The 20,995-nt window shown below is 37.0% G+C and overlaps 2 protein-coding genes across 4 annotated transcripts in view; one reads left to right on the top strand and one right to left on the bottom strand.

Moving 5' to 3' along the window:
* slc44a5a (solute carrier family 44 member 5a) overlaps positions 1 to 20,995 on the bottom strand; it is a 102,266-nt gene that overhangs the window by 2,020 nt on the left and 79,251 nt on the right. The window contains exons 15-22 of one of the 2 annotated variants that reach the window (XM_065275941.2): positions 20,710 to 20,972; positions 20,341 to 20,435; positions 18,628 to 18,731; positions 18,455 to 18,528; positions 18,305 to 18,375; positions 18,002 to 18,090; positions 17,814 to 17,898; positions 16,913 to 17,495 (exon numbers count right to left, since the gene is read on the bottom strand). In XM_065275941.2, coding sequence (XP_065132013.1) covers positions 17,410 to 17,495; positions 17,814 to 17,898; positions 18,002 to 18,090; positions 18,305 to 18,375; positions 18,455 to 18,528; positions 18,628 to 18,731; positions 20,341 to 20,435; positions 20,710 to 20,972 — 867 coding nt within the window. In that variant the 3' untranslated portion in view covers positions 16,913 to 17,409. Of the gene's footprint in view, positions 1 to 16,912; positions 17,496 to 17,813; positions 17,899 to 18,001; positions 18,091 to 18,304; positions 18,376 to 18,454; positions 18,529 to 18,627; positions 18,732 to 20,340; positions 20,436 to 20,709; positions 20,973 to 20,995 lie in introns of those variants that run through there. The other variant, XM_065275940.2, reaches the window with a different exon arrangement.
* Positions 10,914 to 14,783, top strand: lhx8a (LIM homeobox 8a). 2 transcript variants are annotated; one of them, XM_065275943.2, is made up of 8 exons: positions 10,914 to 11,090; positions 12,170 to 12,310; positions 12,552 to 12,673; positions 13,000 to 13,220; positions 13,440 to 13,543; positions 13,682 to 13,777; positions 14,057 to 14,237; positions 14,338 to 14,783. In XM_065275943.2, the coding sequence occupies exons 1-8, from the start codon at positions 11,037 to 11,039 to the stop codon at positions 14,412 to 14,414; spliced, it is 996 nt and encodes a 331-aa protein (XP_065132015.1). In that variant the 5' UTR covers positions 10,914 to 11,036; the 3' UTR covers positions 14,415 to 14,783. The 2 variants fall into 2 exon arrangements, with proteins under 2 accessions (XP_065132015.1, XP_065132014.1); XM_065275942.1 differs by lacking the exon at positions 10,914 to 11,090 and adding an exon at positions 11,573 to 11,933.

The following is a 20,995-nucleotide window of genomic DNA, read 5'->3' as shown; positions in this document are numbered from 1 at the left end:
ATACGTTACTTTTTCATACTTGGCTGAGGTTTGATCTCTTTCAGGCCTTGTTTTTTATGACTGAGAAGTTCTTCATTCAGAAAGTGCATATTTCTATCGGATAAATTTCAAGCTCGCGGTTTCTGACTCAAACTGTTCCTGCTCAGGCGCGCAAGCATAGAGTGTGTTATTCTATGTGAATACGTTCAGTTTAATTTTAATCAGTTTTTTTATCAAATTAATTAAACTTAAAAATGTAACTTGCATTACTTTTTTTAAAAAGTAGCTCAAATATTAATGTGTACATTTATAAAGTAATGCGTTACTTTATTCATTACTTCAGAAAAGTAATATTATTATGTAATGCACGTTACTTGTAATGCTTTACCCAAAACACTGAGTATTGCCTCATTTAGCACTGATTTTTAGCAGGATGAAATACAGTGGGGATGTGTTATGCATCACTGTTATGTATTTTATATATCATATTTTAAATAAAATCAATTTACAATGCATTTAGACATTTTATTTTATCATTACTGTATGTGCATTCCCTGGAAATCAAACCCTTGACCTTGGTGTTGCTAGCACCATGCTCTACCAGTTGAGCTAGTGGAAAGTCATCCAATGGTATCAGCACCTAAAATAAAGTTTGTTTGTAATAATCACCCTGATCTTTCAATTTAGGATGGCATCACATGAAATCTTTTTAAATCACATGAAGTCTTTACCGCATGCCATTTACCGCTGGTGTGTGTCCATATTAAATACAAACAATTATGCAATAACAATTAGCACAGATGTTTACTGCCAGGAGCTCTCAGTCTTTACCTTGTGTAACCCAATGGGGCATAAAATGATTCTCTTTGTAGGGTCATTTAATCTCCCCTCAGTGACTCGTTGTCTAAAGGAAATGGTTACTAGCTGGGGAAATCTGCTGTTATCTGGTTAAATCTGTCTGCCGATCTGTCAACACTTGCTACAGATGCAGTTTCATACAGGCAAACACAAGACTTCCCCTGATTCAGCGGGGCCTATCTTTGTGTTCTGAAAATAAGGGTTGTATGTATGTATGCATAATCTGCAATCTGCTCATAACATAAAATATATCTGCATTGTTGTGGCTGCATTGCATGAACAGTAATGCTTTTGGGAACAGCTACACTGAACTTCAGGTTTTGACCCATGCAATGATTCGTATAAACATAGCTTCTGACAGCTAGTGACTTATTTTTATCAAGTCTAAAATGGTCAAAAGGAAGTTTATATTTTCACTTGATATTGATACTCACGTTCAGGTTACGTTTTTTGTCATCCAGCTGATGTTTGTAATAAAACGACTCTATTTTGACGGTCTTCCTAAGTCTGAACAGAAGTTGACAAAACCCCAGAGAGGAACGATTAGTTTCTGACACGCAAACAGTCGATTTAGGAGCTGCTGCCACGTTCAGGCTGAGGCATGCCATAGTCTGCGAAAACTATTTTGACAGATGGCGTTCATGATAAACGAGCCTTCTTTTTCGTTACAACTAAGTAAGTATTTCTCACAGCTCGTAGATGGTTTTGGCATCAATGTCCCACGTGTATTCACTGGATACTAGACATGTCAGGTTGCTACGCACAGTGTTACAGAGACAACATGTGTGGCCACTTCATGTCTATGTTTAAGCTTCAAAGTAGTTAATGCATCAGCTAGTTTAAAGGCCCATTTTGACAACCGTTCCCACACCCTAACAATTTTGATGTCCATCTGTCTTGTCTTATGTACATGGGTATTTCTAGACCGCACAGCGTTTCTAAAAGACTAAAACTGTTGGGGTCATTTCTCCTCACATCAAGACAAATACCTGTCAGAGCGGCAGTCACTCCTGGGAGTGAATCCCCAGCATTGCAACTCACGGCTGGGTCGGAGTTCAAAAGTGGCCGGTGTGTTAGGAAAACACTGTGCATGTGAAAAGGCTTCCTGCCTAGATTTTAGGCACCGTGTAATTTATGCTCAGTGCCGGCCAAGGAGCATTTCCTAAATCTGAGAACCACCTCTGCCGCTCCACTTCACATAACAAACCGACTGGCAATATAGAAATATAACACGGGTTGTTTATTGGTGGTCAGGTAGGACTCGAAAAGTGTTGTTCTGGATGTATGAAGGCACAGGTCTGGATCTCTGGGCTGGGTGGGGGTGTCGGGTGTGCATACAAATGTCAGATGTCACCAGGGTTCTGAATGGGAGATCACCCCCCAACCCCTTCCCCAAGCTGTTTATGTAGGCCTGGCAGGATTTCCTGCTACATGATGAAATAATTAGAGGCCCAGCGTGAGAGGGCATTGCCATGCCTGAAGTCAGGCGGGCGATTGAAGGGGGGGCCAAGTCGGATCATTTCGATTCCTGAAAGATTGGTTTCCCTCCTCTCAAGAGTCTTATTTATGCACCATATTTATCTTTGGCTGCTGGTGTGATTTTATTATTTTTTTTAAACCTGCTCACCCAGAAACGGTCGTTCACTACCGAGCTGACCCTGAACTTTATTGCTTGCCCCCGGGGAAGACAAATTTCTTGGCACTTTAGTATTAAATTATCCAGAAATATGAAAGGCACAAAGACGCTTGTCAATCGAATACAATATGTGCTTTGGAAATCGCTGCGCGGGCCACAAAATGGTAAAAATTAACCCCGTTCAACAGCTGTTTGCAGGTTACCTCAGTATTTATTTCTTTTGCAATTATAAAGATATTCCAAAGGGTACAGGTAGTTAAATAAATGTGAAGAAATAAACAAAAGTAGCATGTTAAAACACGAACGCGTGTACTATTTGTTTTGTTTTAAGTAATGTTTCAAGATGGAATTCGTGCTGAAAGTCAAACAGTGAGCAGGGGACAGTGGGTGCCAAAAAATTTAAATGTTATTTCATTATTGTGTACAAAATAATAACAATTTCACCATATCCACATACAGTTTAAAACTATTTACCACTGTGAAGACCAGTATGGAAATGCATTCAAATTTAGGCCATTCCATCATCTAAACCACACAACTGGAAAAGGCTTTCTTAGAAAGATATGTGTGTGTGCGCGCGGTGATGTCATGCGTTTGGTGTGCATACAGCTGCAGTGAGGTGAGGAGGCCAGGGACAGGTGCAGGGATTCGGCTCTCTGCCTCTCTGTTGTCATAGCTGAAATAATTGAGTAGATTACTGTCACCGCGGCTGCTTCACGCCTGCCTTCTACTCAAAAGATGCCTTTTCTTTCCCGCTCACTTGTTTCTTCTTCACACCTTTACACTGGGATGTCAAAGAGCAAGAAAATGCAGAAAAGACCGCAGGTACAGCTATAGAAAAGTATCTAAATGGGGTTTTTCATGCATGTATGGCGAGCCCTATTCAAATATAGCTCCTAAAAATGTAAAGAATGAAACAACATTCGAATGTCTGGCATGCATAATGGGAGTTATTTTTCTTTAGGTTTGTACCGATGCAAGGTCAAATGTTGAGCTCTCAATTTTGTATGCATAAATGCTGGGGCGAGCATGTTTACACAGAAACACAGCTTGAAAGTTTATATATATATTAAAATGTAATGATAAATGTGGAAAATTGTGATGAAAAAGTCATTGCAGACTTTTCCAACGCTATCTCACGAGAATTCGTACATATTTTATGAGTTGGCTTTTTCGTATCAATTCAAACGACCACATTTGTACGTTTTGGTACGATTTGCCTTAACCTCTGTGACGTTGGGGTTAGGTGCGAGGTTAGGGGTTCGGTTTCGCAATTGTTTGACCTCATCGCAATGATTTCAGATCACCGCAATGACTGCATATCTCTCTAAAAAACACAAGGGGGAGCTGCGGCGCCTGAATAAACGAGACAATATCTGATGGCGCTCCTTAACTGACAGTGTAATGCGATACATTGCAAAGCAATTCAATACAGTGAAAAAACAGCATATAAAGAAATGCTGCAAAACTTTTTATAAGCAGTATGAAAGGCAGGTAAAACATACATTTCCAAAACAGCAATAACAAATTTAGGGATGTGAAAGATGCTAATCTTAAGGATCTGAGGATTTTTTATTTTTTTTTGCAGCCACTACAAACGTGTGGTCCAGTACTAATATGACCTTAGTAGGATGGCTACTATTTAAGGCCTGTTCTGCTATAGTCAGTTTATTTTGCATTTTTATTTTTTGTTATTTTTCAGATGCTTATTGTGTTTATTTCTTATGAAGAATTTTCAGTTTTTTTTTTAAATATATTCATTAAATAATTATTTTTAAATATCTGTTATGTGTATTCATATTTATTGCCAGGTAAACCTTGCAAAATAATTAATTTGAATAATCACAACAATGTGTGAAAATTATTTTAATGAACAAACAAAAAAATGTATGAGAATTAAATGTCAAAGCAATAAACAGACAATTAATTGTCATAACCATCACAATTTATTAGACAATAAACAGTCATTTATTAGACAATAAACCGTCAGCCAAATTTCGTAACAGTGACAATGAGAATTGTACGATTTTGCACGATTAACTTAACTTGAATTGATATGAATTAGCCAACTGGTAAAATATGTACGATTTCACGTGAGATTTTTCTGTGTTTTGCCGAAATTTACAATTTAAGTAGAATTTACCATTTTACAATTAATTGAACTCATAAAAATAAACAATTTCAACATGTTTTTATAAGTTACAGCAGCTCGCCATTGGTCAAAATTTAAAATAGTAATTTTAAATGGAATTTAGTTTCATTTAAAGACAGACAAATGGTAACTTTAAGCAGTAAAATGGGATAAGGAAAACAATCACAAAGTTTGTGTGTGTGTGTGTGTGTGTGTGTGTGTGTCTGGTGTAGAAAGTGCATAAATGTTTACTACTCCATAAACACTCTGAAGGACAAAAAACAAGCTCTCACGGTTATTAAAACATCACCCATAACTGTATCCCTTCAACGAAACGAGACGTAGCTTAACATGTCCTTAACATACACATATTTGTACAGCAGCTGAGCTGAGATCAGTTTTACCTGCTGATCTGCCCACCAACAGTCCCAGGCTTTCTCTCTCACTCATCACGGCTGTAATCAGAGCACTCCCCTGACTCTGACCGTGGCAGACGCCATGCTGAATGAGGGCCAATGGTACACAGTCAAAGACAAATCACTACCAGATGAGATCGGGTGGGGGGCTTTACACTGTGCATTTCCTTTCTCTCCCTCAGAGGGGGGCTAAGTGCCCTGCCAGGTTTTAAGCACCCTGCCAGAGTTGCAAAGACATAAAACCCCACAGATCATAGAGAGAGTATATGAATGCACGCTGACTTTACTGACTGATATCACATACACAATCGCAACCTGACAGGGGGTGATCTTGATGGGTTTTGATGTGTAGAAAAGTCAATTTTAATCAAACACCCTATTCAGACTGATGTTTTGTTCTGCTCCAATTTCTACACCACATTTGGGTTTTGCAGTGGAAGACTGGGAACTTCAAATATGTTAGGTTACTTGAACCACTGGAAAGTCAATAGTGATGTTCACTTGAGGCTTGAAATGCCTTCCACAGCTATAAATGTTAAAAATATCATAAAGTAATGCATCACATTCTTGATTCAGTTTAGTCTGACATGTAACTAAGTAGTGCAACCCCCTTTTCCAGAGGGGGTTTCATGGGATTAATTTCTTAGACATAAAGTGCCTTAAGTCTGGATAGATGAAATGAGCTTTGGCCCAAAGGGTTTTGCTCTCATCTAGCCTTTTCTCTGGATTATTTCCATTCATATATTGTAGGTTGTCTCAGGCAGAAGATTTATGTGAGACACATTCATAGGTCACAGGTGGATTTTGGGTTTTAGCCCCATTGCTGCATCACCTTGGACAGGTAGAATGACTTGAGTTTAAAGTTATAATGGAGCTTTGGCCATGTAATTTCTTTAAAATACACTCACCTAAAGGATTATTAGGAACACATGTTCAATTTCTCATTAATGCAATTATCAATTATAGGTCAGAGGAGAATGGGCCGACTGATTCAAGCTGAGAGAAGAGCAATTAACTTTGACTGAAATAACCACTCGTTACAGCGAAGGTATGCAACAAAGCATTTGTGAAGCCACAACACGCACAACCTTGAGGCAGATGGGCTACAACAGCAGAAAACCCCACCGGGTACCACTCATCTCCACTACAAATAGGAAAAAGAGGCTACAATTTGCACAAGCTCACCAAAATTGGACAGTTGAAGACTGGAAAAATGTTGCCTGGTCTGATGAGTCTCAATTTCTTTTGAGACATTCAGATGGTAGAGTCAGAATTTGGCGTAAACAGAATGAGAACATGGATTCATCATGCCTTGTTACCATTGTGCAGGCTGCTGGTGGTGTAATGGTACACTTTAGGCCCCTTAGTGCCAACTGTGCATAATTTAAATGCCACGGCCTACCTGAGCATTGTTTTTGACCATGTCCACCCCTTTATGACCACCATGTACCCATCCTCTGATGGCTACTTCCAGCAGGATAATGCACCATGTCACAAAGCTCGAATCATTTCAAATTGGTTTCTTGAACATGACAATGAGTTCGCTGTACTAAAATGGCCCCCACAGTCACCAGATCTCAACCCAATAGAGCATCTTTGGGATGTGGTGGAACGGGAGCTTCGTGCCCTGGATGTGCATCCCACAAATCTCCATCAACTGCAAGATGCTATCCTATCAATATGGGGGAACATTTCTAAAAAATGCTTTCAGCACCTTTTTGAATCAATGGCACATAGAATTAAGGCAGTTCTGAAGGCAGAAGGGGGTCAAACACAGTATTAGTATGGTGTTCCTAATAATCCTTTAGGTGAGTGTATATCTATAATCATGCAATAGGAGGGCTGTCATACTTGTTCAAAACGGAAGTCAGGTGGTTCAAGGCCTTCACTAATGTTACAGTCTTGAGTTGTGATGGGAAGGGAACACTCACTAGCAGTGGTGGCCTGTGACTTCTTTTTTGAGGTATGTATTTATGTAGCCTGTCATGTGTGTGGTTCCTTTTTTCAAAATATGTGTTCAGAGATCCTGTGTGCATCACGTGTCTTCAAAATAAGTGCCTGCTGCAGATGCGTCTAAAGTGTTTATGATAAAAGAAACACTCACGTTCGCAAGATACTCGCATAATCTCATGCGTAATCAAAGTTTACTGTTAAGGGAGTGTCTTGCGTGTATTTTGTGAAAGTGAGTGTCTCTTTTATCATATATGGTTTTGACGCGTGTGCAGCAGGCACTTATTTTGACAAAACTGCTCACTAGCAAAACATGTAGGCTACAATAATACAGTTAAACATTTGTGAGTTATGCATTTCTAAAGTAATATGTAGTCTATTTTTGCCGTGTTGTCCAGGTTGGCATGGTATTGACATCAGGGCGGGCATGCTACACAGCCAAACCCAAAGATGTTTACCTTAAACACATCCTAATATTATTTACAAGATCATTCAGAACTGGACCACTTTGTACCGGAGGTGAGTCACCACTCCTTTGTGGCGACGAGACAAAGCATTTGGATGGAGCCGAAAGTTGCGAGGGAGACAGAGAGAACAGACACTTAAGTGTATGTGTTTTGGGTATAACTTCCCTGTCGTGTTCATGTTGTAATCTCTGTTTCCTGTGCTCGGTATGATAGCAGAGGCTCAGAGCCCCCTAGCTGCATGGGGAGCTGTCATCGGACCCATTTCCTCAGCTATAAGAGCATCTGAGGACTGCACTCTATTGACACGCAACAATCACAAAGATGTAGATGGAAATAGCAAGTTTATTTGTAATAGGACATCAGTGACTGGAGGGGTTGAACTTACATATGTGCTTGCAGACGTTTGAAAATGTGGGATTCCGAATCGAATTTAAACATGAAAATAAACATTGTAGGATTTGGGAAAAAGTAAGACAAAAGTTGTTAAAATGCTAATGTCACATAAAATAAATTTCCACATTATTTCTACACTGTAAAAAATGATGTGATCAAAAAGTTATGACAACATCTGACTTTAATTCAGAAAATGTAAAACCTAACCCAAAGGTTAACCCTAACCTGAACACAACTTTTACTTATAGTAACTCATCAATAGTTAAGATTTGAGTTATAGTAAGTTGAAAAAAAGTTTTTACAATGTATAGGTCACTAATAAAACAAATATGGATTTTGTTAACAAAATTAAAAATGATTGCCTTGCTTTCACTAAAGCAGATGTTCTTTGAAACATTCTCAAGTTCTAAAACATCTTAATTTAATGCAATGATTTGATGTAAAAGAGAAATTATTCAAATGATATTGCAGGAAATGTTTTAAGTCAGGCATTCTGGGCTTATTAAAAATGATGAACGATCCTTGCAATGTTTCTGGACTACCATAAAAGTGACTATGCACCGTTGCTTCAATAAATTTTTCCCAACACTAGTATCGTTTAATGCACAGGCCATCCGTGCTGTTTTCCCCCCAGTGTCTTGAGACTCTGTGCTGTCATGCATCTGCCAAAGGGGTTTTCCTTTCCTGCATTGGTCATAGCCTCAGTGCCAGCAGAACTGGTGAGGAAACATGACCACAGCGTTCCTGATCAACCTGTCAGATCCCATTTACTCAAAGTCAAGGAGCTCTGAGACCCCTCACCTCCTAGACCTTCAGTGTCACATTACAGCACACAACCCAACCACCCCCCCACTTCCATCAGATCTCCATTTCATGAATAAACGACGTCAGTGAATAAAAGTATGGCTTATTAATTACTTAGAATTTAAGGATGTCCCATTATTTTTGTATTCAAGTTCAAAGGTTCAGGACAATATACGATCTACTATAACAAAAATAAATATTGACTTTGGCAGGATGACTTATTTAAACCACTATTCATTTAATTAAATAAATAAAATAGCATTAGTTAGCAGAAAGTCTCTTAAATCACCACATGGTGGTGAGTTTTAATCTCATCTTAAGAAATGAAACACAGAATCACAGGGGTCAGATGAGAGATTCTGGTGTGCACAAAGATGTATTATTCTGAACATTTGAAACTGGAATTTGAAGAGTTTTTGGCAAGCCCTGCAAAAATAAAGGTCTTGCCAAATGTTTCTGACTCATGGAATACAACAATAGATGCAACAATGAGCGATAAAGCTTGCCCAGACAAAAAATGACTCCAAAAGGCTATTTTCACACTGAGATTCACCATGTATCTGTTTTAGATGAAAACATTCACAAATCTGAGCATTGATTGTGAAGGACTGGAGGCCCTGCATGTGCCCAATGCAAATAAAACATTTTGAAAATATTTTTTTATTTAAATAAGATTTCAGAATACTAAACTTTGTGTTTTCCTCACTGTTATATAATGCCACAAGGCTTTAACTTATTAACAGATAATGAATAGGCTAAATGAGGACTACATTATTTTACCCTATGATGTAATACAAACATAAAAAGAAGATCGCCTTCTTTTTTCAGTTAGTGTCAATAATACACAAAGATGCTTTGCTCATCTGACATTGCATACTCCCCGGAGAGGAAACATAGATACAAAAATTCTGGTGTAGTCAAAACAGAAACTCAAAGCAAAAGGGTCGCCCTCTTTAAGTTGACTGACACCTCTCACATATCCCCCAGACTGCCTTACATCCTCCACGTCAAACAAACCAATCCAAATAGGCAAGAATAATCTGAGTGGAAGCTGATATTATTGCTCTTGTAATTAAGACGTCAGTGTCTGTTAAAATTCAGATGTATGTGCGGCCCAAAATTAAATCACCTTCGTTTTAAATATTTGGAAAGACTAAATTTAACCCCAGTAAGTAGGCTATTATATAAATTATTTTACAGTGGTGAACAACAACGGTATATCAATAGGCTAGTTAAAAAATATAGGCTCTATATAAATCAAATAAAAGTCATAATATGCATATATAAAAGAAACATATATGTTTTAATACAAGTCTGTTTTTAAATAATTATATAGATATAAATATTAATGAAATCCAACAATTTGTTCACTTGTTATGATCTTCAATAAAATATATTAACTATTTGTGAACGGATTTTTTATTTAGTTTGTATTAAATGTAATCATTATTAGGCTATTCTTGTTTTTATATATGCACTCCGAACACGAGGAAATTATAACAGTACATTTATTTTTTGAGGAAACACTGTATGCTGTATAAGATTTATTAAGACGTTTGTGGGAAAACTAGTAAGAACATTAAAATCCGAACATTAAAACTTAGATAAAATGTACCAAATACACCAATAAATTAACAAAAGAAAAAGACTTACTAAACCATAAAAAACAGGGAGAAAACGATAGCAGAATGTCGCATGATAAGATCGAAGCATGAATATAAATATTATATAAGTCCTTTATTTAAAACGTTTCTTTAAAATCTGTTATTTAATTTTACGGAGAAATTGCCAAATAAGAACATGTAATTTTTATTGCATTTTCCAGACTTTACTCACATATGTTTTACTAAGCGGCGAAGTGAACAGTAGCTAATCAGATGGGCAACATATCAATCCTGCGCAATAACACTTTAACTGCAATGATGCAAAGAAAATCAAATAAATAACAAGCATTACGTCACTGATATAGAAGTGCACAATTAAATAAATAATAAAATACTAATAGAGGTTTAAAATTGTATTTGTAATTTTTTAATACAGAAACATAATTCTCATATTTAATGATGCGTTCCCTTTTTAAAAAATGCTGTTTTTTATAATTTAATAGCCTCCATGTGTCCAAAATACTTTTCAACCGTTGTTACGTTATTAATTTAATAAATCTATGTCACTCATAGCGGGTCTGCAAATCTTTTCGTGCACTCTCAGAATAATAGGCGTGTGTAAATATGACAGGGAGGTGCGGTCAGGGGAATGAGAAAATGCGAGGAAAAGTTCCTCCCTCGCAAAGCAAAACAAAAGTTAAGAGTTAAAACATGGTCACGACGTGCATTCAGCTGCAGCATCCATGTGGATTTTTTCTTTTAGTATAGGAAATCTGAGGGTGGATAAGATACTGGACAATGTACTGGAAAAATGAACAAACCACATCGAAAGAAAGCCCATGCAAAAGCACAGTAAGTAAAGAGATCTTATTTTTGCATTCCCTACAGTAGGCTACATATCTATCTTCGTGTCTTAGTTTATGGTGTTTTGTTTTTAAGTAGCCTAATGAATTTTGATAGGTGATGCGCATTTGTTTACATGTTGTGAAAGATTTACAAAAAAACAAAACAAACCATTTAACTTGGTATAAACTAAAGAACAAACGCTACATAAATTTTTTTTAAAGCTGGATTTTTCGCTCAAATTTATTTGCTACTATTTGTCGTCTCTGAGTGACTAAAATAGGCAAAATAGCCATGACTTCACTGAGTGTGAATTACGGTACCATCCTCAGCTGTGCCTCAGGCAACGCCTGTGTGCAATTAATATAAATTGAGTGATCGTGATTTCTTTTCTTCTTTTATTGAAGCAACACTCGGTCCTTTAAATGAGAGTTGAGAAATATAATTTTTTGCATTGTTTTAAAACTAAATCAGCCAAATTTGCTTTGTGACTTTGTACAGTAGCCTATATAAAGGCAAAGACTTAATGAAAGTGCCAGAAACGAATCAGATATTTCCTGGAGAATTTCAGCGATTAAATTAAAAAGATGACGCTTTGTCTTAGGAAGCGCGTGTGTTTAAATGTATCGGCACGGGCTTGTTCACCGAGAGGTTGTCACGGTAAAAGGTTGTCATGGTAAAAAGAGCGAGTGGCAGCTAATGGGTCGCACGGGCTTGGAGGTTAAAAGGCGGCAGCGTTGACGCGCGCTCTATACTCAATGTATTAGCGCTGCTGTCACAATGCCTGCGGGCTGTGGAGGCTCAGTCCTTTGCACACCTCACATCATAACCGCATCCGAGGAAAACCAAACGGTATTTTACTCCAATTACTCTGTTTATGGACTTGGAATACTGAGGAAATTAAGAATACTGTTTTTTTGTTATTAATTTTGTGAAGGGCTTCGAACCGGGCGTTTATGAAAGTTGCAAACCTACTTGACCTGTTGCTCCAAACAGTTAACGTTACAGTTGGGGCGGTTTTAAGAAATTGTATAGCCTAAAAGCTCTAGTATAATATATTATGCATTGTGACTTTGCTTGGTTTAAAGGGTAAATCCCAAGAGCTGTTTGAAGAAGTATCGTGTTCGTCATCGTCGACTCTGTCGCCCAGCTCTTCACCTCATGCCATGACAGAGAAAGCCATCTGCACCAGCTGTGGCACTGAGATCGTTGACAAATATCTACTGAAGGTAACATTTCAATATTTTTACCAACAAAAAATATTTCATCTGTGGATTCTTTAGTAGCCTATCTGTGGATACTACCGTTCGACTCGTGGCGCTGAGACTAAGTTACGTAAATGATACAATATTAAATGCCATAAGTTTAACCTGTTTAAAACTTAAAAACAATGTCAAAGTATGTAAAGAACGTCTAACTCAAACAATGCTGTCATAATAGTAAAAAGGTTTGTTTTGCTTTTTACCTCAGGTGAACGACATGTGCTGGCACGTGAGATGCCTGTCTTGCAGCGTGTGCCAAACATCTCTGGGCAGACACATCAGTTGTTATATAAAAGAGAAAGAGATATTCTGTAAATTGGATTACTTCAGGTAATAAAAATGTGTTTATTCAAAAAAAAATCGCATGTAACCACAAATCCCATGAACTTGCTGTCAAACGACGGACGGATAAACAATTGATCGTTGTTTATCGTGCAATAAATCGTTTAGCATTTTGTACGGCTAGCCTACAAATCTTTTTTTTTGGATTTCTGTAAACCTGTCAACGCACAGTTTTCCTCCCCAGCATTTAAATGGACGATAATCAACCATTCCCATATTTTCTGCCATGTTTTTGCTAAACTCCGCTAAAAGTGACACAAACGCCTGTTTACCTTTAAGGTCGGAAGATCTTATCAAAGATTTGTTACTCACAGGAAATACGGGACGCGTTGTGCTCATTGTGGCAGAAACATACATTCAAATGACTGGGTCCGTAGAGCCAAAGGCAACACCTACCACCTGGCCTGCTTTGCGTGCTTTTCCTGCAAAAGGCAGCTCTCCACAGGAGAAGAGTTTGCCCTGGTTGATGAAAGAGTCCTGTGTCGCGTGCACTACGACTGCATGTTGGACAACCTCAAACGAGCCATGGAGACAGGTTAGAAACTTTGCACTTTGTTTTTTTGCTACTAAAATATGGGATCAATTTGACAGTTTGACGTCAATTGAATTTTTTTTTTTTTGAATTTTTAAAGATTTATTTTCTCCAGTGGGTCTCTTCTATGGTTTAAAAATACTGTTAACACAATATATTTGCATGCATTTAGCAATGATAAAGTTACTTTAGCTTTATTCTGTCTCTTTGTGATTGCTGTAGGTAAAGGGGTTAACGTAGAAGGAGCAGTTCCCTCGGAACAGGAAGTAAATCAGCCCAAACCAGCCAAGAGGGCACGCACAAGTTTCACAGCTGACCAGCTACAGGTTAATTCAGAAATGCTCTTCTCTGTAATTACTTCAGCGCTGGATAACATGTTTGCTCTTGTATTGGGTGAACCAGGGTTTTAATTTTTGTTTGCCAATAATTGGATGTAGTTCACAGAATTTGTATTCTTCCCTTAGGTTATGCAGGCCCAGTTTGCTCAGGACAACAATCCAGATGCCCAGACTTTACAAAAGTTGGCAGAAAGAACCGGTCTTAGCCGAAGGGTTATTCAGGTACAGTATAAAGCAATTTGTCTGTTATGAAGCTCTAGGACAGATTATTTTTAGTACTATGCACTGCTTACCATCATATATCATATACACATTATAACTTGTAATGCACTGTGAGTCACTTTGGATAAGAACATCTGGTTTAGATTTTTTTATTCTTAACAAATTTAGTTTTTAGAAAAATGTTAAAGTTACTTTAGCTTTATTCTGTCTCTTTGTGATTGCTGAATTTAGTCAATTAAATTTAGATACCAATGTTGTGTGCCATCTGTCTCCTTATAGGTTTGGTTCCAGAACTGTCGAGCTCGTCACAAGAAGCACGTCAGCCCAAATCACAGTTCCACTGCACCAGTGTCATCTCTGCCCCCTACCAGACTCTCTCCTCTAATAGATGAACTTCAATACACTGCTTTTGCCCCTGTGGACACCCCTATGCTGACTGCCCTACACTCCTATATGGATGGTACATTTTGCTCTGATGGAACATTACTGTATCACTGATTCAGTCAAATAACTCTTCATGACCTGAAGTTTTGCGACTGAACAACTTCTTGTTCTTTTAGTCCACTCGCCCACTTCACTGGTGCTGCAGCCTCTTTTGCCCCACTCGATGACACAGCTGCCCATTAGCCACGCCTGAGACGCTCACTGCCGCCGTGCAGACCACAGGATGGGAAATATTCACTCTTCTATTGACTTGAACAAGACCCACGTTGCTTCATCTTCCGTGGGCACTTACTGAAGGATATCTATCTTGCAATGATTTAAAAGATAAGTTTGAACAATTGTGAAAAGAGCCTGAAGTTTTTGTTTAATATATATGATATATCTATATAGTGATGGAATAAATGGCATTTAATTTATTTCTTGTATGTGACTGAGCACTTTGTTTGTTTTAAAATGAATTTACCATGGAATTCTTTGTTTCTGGTTTAGTCGGTGCACGTTGTTTTGTTGTTTGGTTCTATAGAGAAACTTGGAAGCTGAAGAAAAGCCAATAAAATAACTAAACCACAGGGTTGAGATGAGTGATTTATTTTTTTGTGTGTCTAGTTCTAAGAGATTTGTAGTAGGTTTATTCCTAAGCCGTGTTAGTGTGGTATCTGAGGTTTCTGTAACTTTTTTTGTTTGTTAAAGGATTACACTGGGATTTTTAGATGTGACTGACGGTGTTGATGGTCTGCTGCTGGTATACATAATAGCTGCTAGTTTACATAATGTTTGCATACTTTCTGCAATATTGACTTGCTTTGTTTCAAGCATGCATAAAATGCGTTTTTATTTATTTATGGTTCTAAGGCTAATTTGCACATTTTAAAGTTGGTTTAAGTTGAAATATTGTGTTGCCTTCAATTGAGTTCATTCAACTCTAAAGAAAATAAGTTGACGATAAATTTTTACACGCATGGGTCAACTAATACTTTTGAACTCAAAATTAAGGCCACCGGGTAACTTAAGTACAACTAACAAATTGAAAAAACGATGTATGAAGGTTAAGAGAACACAAAGTCTGCAGCTGCATGTAGGATCTTATACAGCAGTACTACATCTGGCTCCATGATGATTGTGGTTTATTTCCTCCGAGTTTTTTAAAGGATCTTCCTGGGAGAACTAGTGTAAAATGGCTGTGCAGCAAATCTTTTGTTTCCAGGTCTAAAGCTGCAAATAAACACTTTCTTATAACTTGTTATGCCATATCAACGGTGATCTGGAATTGTAAATATATCGCCTTAGGGTTAAGTGTGTAACCAGCTAATGGTTTCTGATGAGCGATAAACAAACCTTTTAAATCAAGGGTGCTGAAGTTTAAATTCCTCTTAATGGCTGTATAATAGAGCGAATTAATGCTAGAGAAATGTTTGTTAGTGAAAGATCCATCACAGCTGTGCCATATGGTTTGACAACTTGGGATAACAAATGGCTTTGTAAAAATGCTCCTTTTTGAAATGGACCTGGAAGAAATTATTCAGGAAAATACACTGTGTAGCATTTTCTTTTTAATAATTTTATTTAAATATATAAATTACAGTTTCACTTTAGTGGTACAAAATGTACAAATACAATATTCATTTTTAGAACATTACAAAAGTGGTTAAATTCAGGATTATAAAACTAGCACTTTGAGCTTGCATCTCACAGTACAATATGAACCTAACTGCTCTCTATCATTTTTACGGACAGTTCTGAACAGAGACATTTTTTCTATAAAAAAAAGAGATCCTTATAGAACCGAGACGTACTCGAGACAATACCGGTTTGGATGTTTACGCTTTTACAGGAAGATACAGGAGTTTGAGTGTTTATTCATTGCATGACTCACACTCAGCAACTCGCCAACCCTGAATGAAAAGTTTTAAAAATGCATGTCTGTGACATTAACTCATAATAACTCCAACTAGACAAAAAAAAAATATATATTTTAAAAGCCCTTTGCTGATTTGTATTTTAAGCTGAAAAAAATGGCATGCATTCAGCTACTTGTTCTGATATTTTTATTTACAACTCAAAGCACTTTCTTGAGGACAATTCAAGATGCATTTAGTAATTATACAGTAACCATGAATTTTGAATGAAAAGCTTAAAACAGCCAGAGAGCACCTGAAATGTTTTTTTTTTTACTTTGAACTGGTGTGATTAAAATATGATCTTATACATTTGTCTTAGTCAAATTATTTATTGTCCTAACACGAAATAGATAAAATATAACACAAACATTTATGATCTGGAAGACTAAATGTGCTACCATGCTTACTGTAAAATTGTCCTCATTAAATATTAACCAAAATGCAAAATACCTGAAAATGGCGTAACAGATGGAAAATTCTAAATATATGGGTTCTTTAATGCCTCTTGTCTAACACAAAGAGTGTCATGTCACCCATATGATCACTTAACCCTGCAATTGCTGTAAAATATTTAAAAAAAATCATTACTTTTCATTAAGCAAAAAATAGCTTTTCATATCTTGTGTTCACTACAAATGCTTAATATGTTTATACTGCTGTGAATGATGCTGCATATATGCAAAAACAGTTTAAATGTACTGTATAAGTGCTTTTTGTGTAAAGTGAGAACCGACTGGCTTGTTTCATAAAATCTGCATTATTTTTCACTACGTTGCAATGATAATAGTTAAGATTTACTATTTCTAAGGCTGTAAAACCAGCCCAACCGATGACATAAGTTTTAAAACTGTAATAAATAAACAAGTCATACAGCTGTTCACTGAAATAGCATGTATAACACCTTCTAATCTCTCATGCTCTAGTTGGATTTTACTTGAAGGTGTCAGATGACCTCTGATGCCAAACCTCTGGGTGTTCAATCTCATTTTAGGTGCCAACTAACCAAAACGTGTTACTGCTCCGGAAATCACAGAATAAGGCAGCAGAGAGCAGTAAGAGGCAAATGTGTTAGTATGCAGTGTAGGGTCTGTGTCACAAAGCTCTGTTACGTTGCAGAGAGTCTTTGGTCTCTTCATGAGGTCACATGACCGCTTCCCTTAATTCTTAACTTCCATTACAGTTCACAGTTACTGTATGTACCGATAGTCTGTTACAGTCAATACGTAAGTTAACACATGCTAAGTATTTGAAATGAGTAAAGGTATTCAGATTTGGATCTTTGTAGCCTTGTTAGGCCCTTTCCAGAATTCTTTTTAGGCCAGGGGACATGAGGAAAGGCTTGGCTGGTGTACCGTCATTTCTTTCTAAGTCTTCGCCTGTAAATGTCATGCAGCATGTCAAAAAAGAAAGGAAAAAAGGAAACGGTGAAAGAAATAGAAGTTACAGTGTAGTGGGAAAATGTATGCAAAATGAGAGATGCATGCAGTGATTTTGTAAACCATCAAAAAAAAAAACACATTTTGTGTGCATGGCCACTGTCCACAATGTAAGCACTCGGTTAATGCACATCACGTTTTATTTCATTTTTAAATATTTGTGTTTTGCCATTTAAATTGCAGAAATGTCTGTATGTCAATATTAATTTAATTTCTATATGATCGTATTACAGAAGGAATGCCATTTAAAATACTTACAGAAACAAAGGAACAAGGTGTCCACACACATTGCATAGACGCTGAAAAAGCTGTGTGCAATCAAGTAGGAACCGAATATTACTGTCTGTCAGGGAAAGAGAGAACTGCCAGTCAAAATACAATCTTAACAAGGAACTAGTCCAAGTCAGAAAAATACTCGAACATAAATATAAAGAGACATTTCTCACCAGCAGAGGCACGCAGTAGTAATTCAACACGGGAACTTCCTCCTGAACGAAGGGTATCTTGCGTGTAAACAGCAAAAATGCAATGACACCTGTAGGACATAAGTGATGGACAGCTCAAGCACAATCCTCACTGCAAGACTGCTGCAAAAGTTCAGTGTATCCCCTTATACTCTTTTGCCCTCTTGTGGTCAATATGACTATAACCACGTGATCATGACCATTCTGAATGTACCGCTTAAGTGATGGGCCAGAAAGAAATACAACAAGTACAAACAGAAAACATCCTGGTGTGAGCAGACTTACCAACACTCCCTGCTACCAATAGTTTTCCCAGGAAGAGCAGGAAGTCTGTCACTTTATCTAACACTGCCACCCTGTAGTAGAAGACAGGAAATTCAGTTGGTGTGCAATCATTACTCATCTAGCATCTAGTGTATTGAAATATACTCTTACCTCACAACATTTCTCATCAATAAATAGAAAGCTTCCCGCGCTGATGTGCAAAAGTTCCTTCCATAAATGGCAATCTAGGGTGAAACATTATATAGTGAATATCTGGCGCTGTATTTCTAAGGGCACTTGTTTGTTTATGGTTTATTGGAATGGGCAGAGTGGGCGTCTCTTACCATGATATAAGCATTCCTGTTCATGAAGCGTATAAACCGTTCCAGACACCAGAAGCAGCATTTTAGACAGCAGAGTAGAAAACGTGCAAGTACATTGTGAGCTCCTAAACACACACAAGAACATACACCAAGTGATTATTGAACTGGTGGTTTTCTTTAGGGACATAATGAGGGCTCTTTCCAATTAATGAATCAATACCTTATGGATGAAAACATTCAAATTTACAGTAAACATATACAATACACATATCAGAGAGTGATGCTTTCTTTTCCCAGAAGAAATGTGAAAAATGTATGTTGGTGATCAAATTGTACATTTAAAAATATATCTTGTTGTTTAAGAAGTTTTAATGTCTATAATCTATATTTATTTTTCAATCTATTTTATTAAGATACAAAAAGACAATACAAATAAAAATGTAGTGACCTCTCTTGGCACTAAACACATCTTGAGCGTTTTTGAGCAGAATGAAGTAAAAAGACTATTTTCTTTAAAATTAGAAATTAGGATTAAATTTTATTTATGTTTAAAAGATCCTGCAGTTTCCTGCTATTGCTCAAGTGGAAGGGGAGTTTACCCTAAAAACTTGACACATCAGTTTAAATTTTTATACAGTTTTTAATACTATATACACATTTCCGGTATTTGATGAAGGCACTTTTTGATGTCAAAAGTCAGAATTTCCTGTTTTCTCCAATTATAAGCTTGGAAAAGCAAGGACATTTACTAAAATAACTCCAAATGTGTTCGTCAAAAAGATGATGGACATCTGTATCTCGGATTGGTTGAGGGTGAGTAAATCATGGGGTAATTTTGATATTTGGCTGCAGGATCCCTTTAAAGGAAAACATCACCGTTTTTCAATATTTTACTATGTTCTTACCTCAACTTGGTCAAATTAATACATACCCATATTTTTTTAATGTGTGCACTTTTAATCTTTGTACAGCGTCTAGTAAATGTGTTAGCATTTAGCCTAGCCCCAGTCATTCCTTAGGATCCAAACAGGGATGAATTTAGAAGCCACCAAACACTTCCATGTTTTCTCTATTTAAAGACTGTTACATGAGTAGTTACACGAGTAAGTATGGTGGCACAAAATAAAACTTTTGTTTGGAGCCTTAGGAATGAATGGGGCTAGGCTAAATGCTAACACATTAAAGAAGCGCTGTACAAAGATTAAGTGAACGCATTGAATAAAGATAGGCATGTATTAATTCATATAAGTAAAGGTAACAACATAGTAAAATGTAGAAAAACGGTGGTGTTTTTCTTTTAAGAATGATCATACAGAACGTATAATGAGGAGGAAATAATAAATTTCATAAAAATATGAGTGTCTTTGTGGTTGTTTTTGAATTCTTAAAAATAATAATATCTAGCCCCATTCAATTTTACTATAGATATTTTGATAAATGATAATAACCACACAGTTGACAGTACCCAGTAGTAGGATTAACGAATACTATGGAAGTCAGTAGGTAACTGTGTGCTTATCCCATCATTTGTCAAAATATCTTCTTTTGTGTTTAACAGAAAAAGAAACTCATACAGGTTTCAAACAACATCAGAATGAGTAAATGATGACAGAATTTTTATTTTTATTTTCTATCCCTTTGTATTCTATGATTTCCAAATATGTTATATATATATATTGCTCTTTTAAAGTTTTATTTAAATATCATTATTTCCAACGTGTGGATATCACCAACCCTTAAGTTTGTGATCCAGGTACTCCAATATGACACGGATCAGTTGAACCACAGCTAAGAGGAGTGAACCAAATGCAAGAGACCCTGTATGATACCTGGGAACAGATCAAATGAGTATAAGAAAACCCAGCTAGTAATTTTTTGTTATAATGTAAAGAACATTCTGTGAAAACATAACTTTAATATGGCTATCTAGGTAAGGCTATGTCAAAGATTGAAATCATTGTGAAATTAATGACTAAAATCAAAATATGATGCTCCAAATCTTATAATTAGATTATGAGACTTTAGCCTGCATTTCACAGACAGGGTTACATATGGCACATTTAAAAAAAGGCATTGATTTGGATAGGCATCCTGAAGCTGTACCAGATAGCCCTGATGAAGGAAGAGAACACAGGGCAGGGTGGGATGTCTGCAGGCTTCTTTTTGGCCCAGTAATAAGAGGCAAAAGCCCCAGCGATGGTGCACTGTCCCAGTGCAATGGTGAAATTAACCAGCCAAAGGAAGACAAACAGATTACAAATCTGCAGGATGAAGATGTAACGATGGTACAGGCTCTCGCCTCCGTAAAAGGCAAAAAGACACTGAGCGCCCGGACATTGCTTAGTGATGTTAGTCCCGTCGAAGTTCTGTTAACAATAAACAAGCACAA

The sequence above is a fragment of the Paramisgurnus dabryanus genome, chromosome 6 (genome assembly GCF_030506205.2).
Source record: "Paramisgurnus dabryanus chromosome 6, PD_genome_1.1, whole genome shotgun sequence".
In the NCBI taxonomy this organism is placed as follows: Eukaryota; Metazoa; Chordata; class Actinopteri; order Cypriniformes; family Cobitidae; genus Paramisgurnus; species Paramisgurnus dabryanus.
Note: the sequence above shows the minus strand (reverse complement) of the source record. Positions and strands in the feature narration are given on the sequence as shown.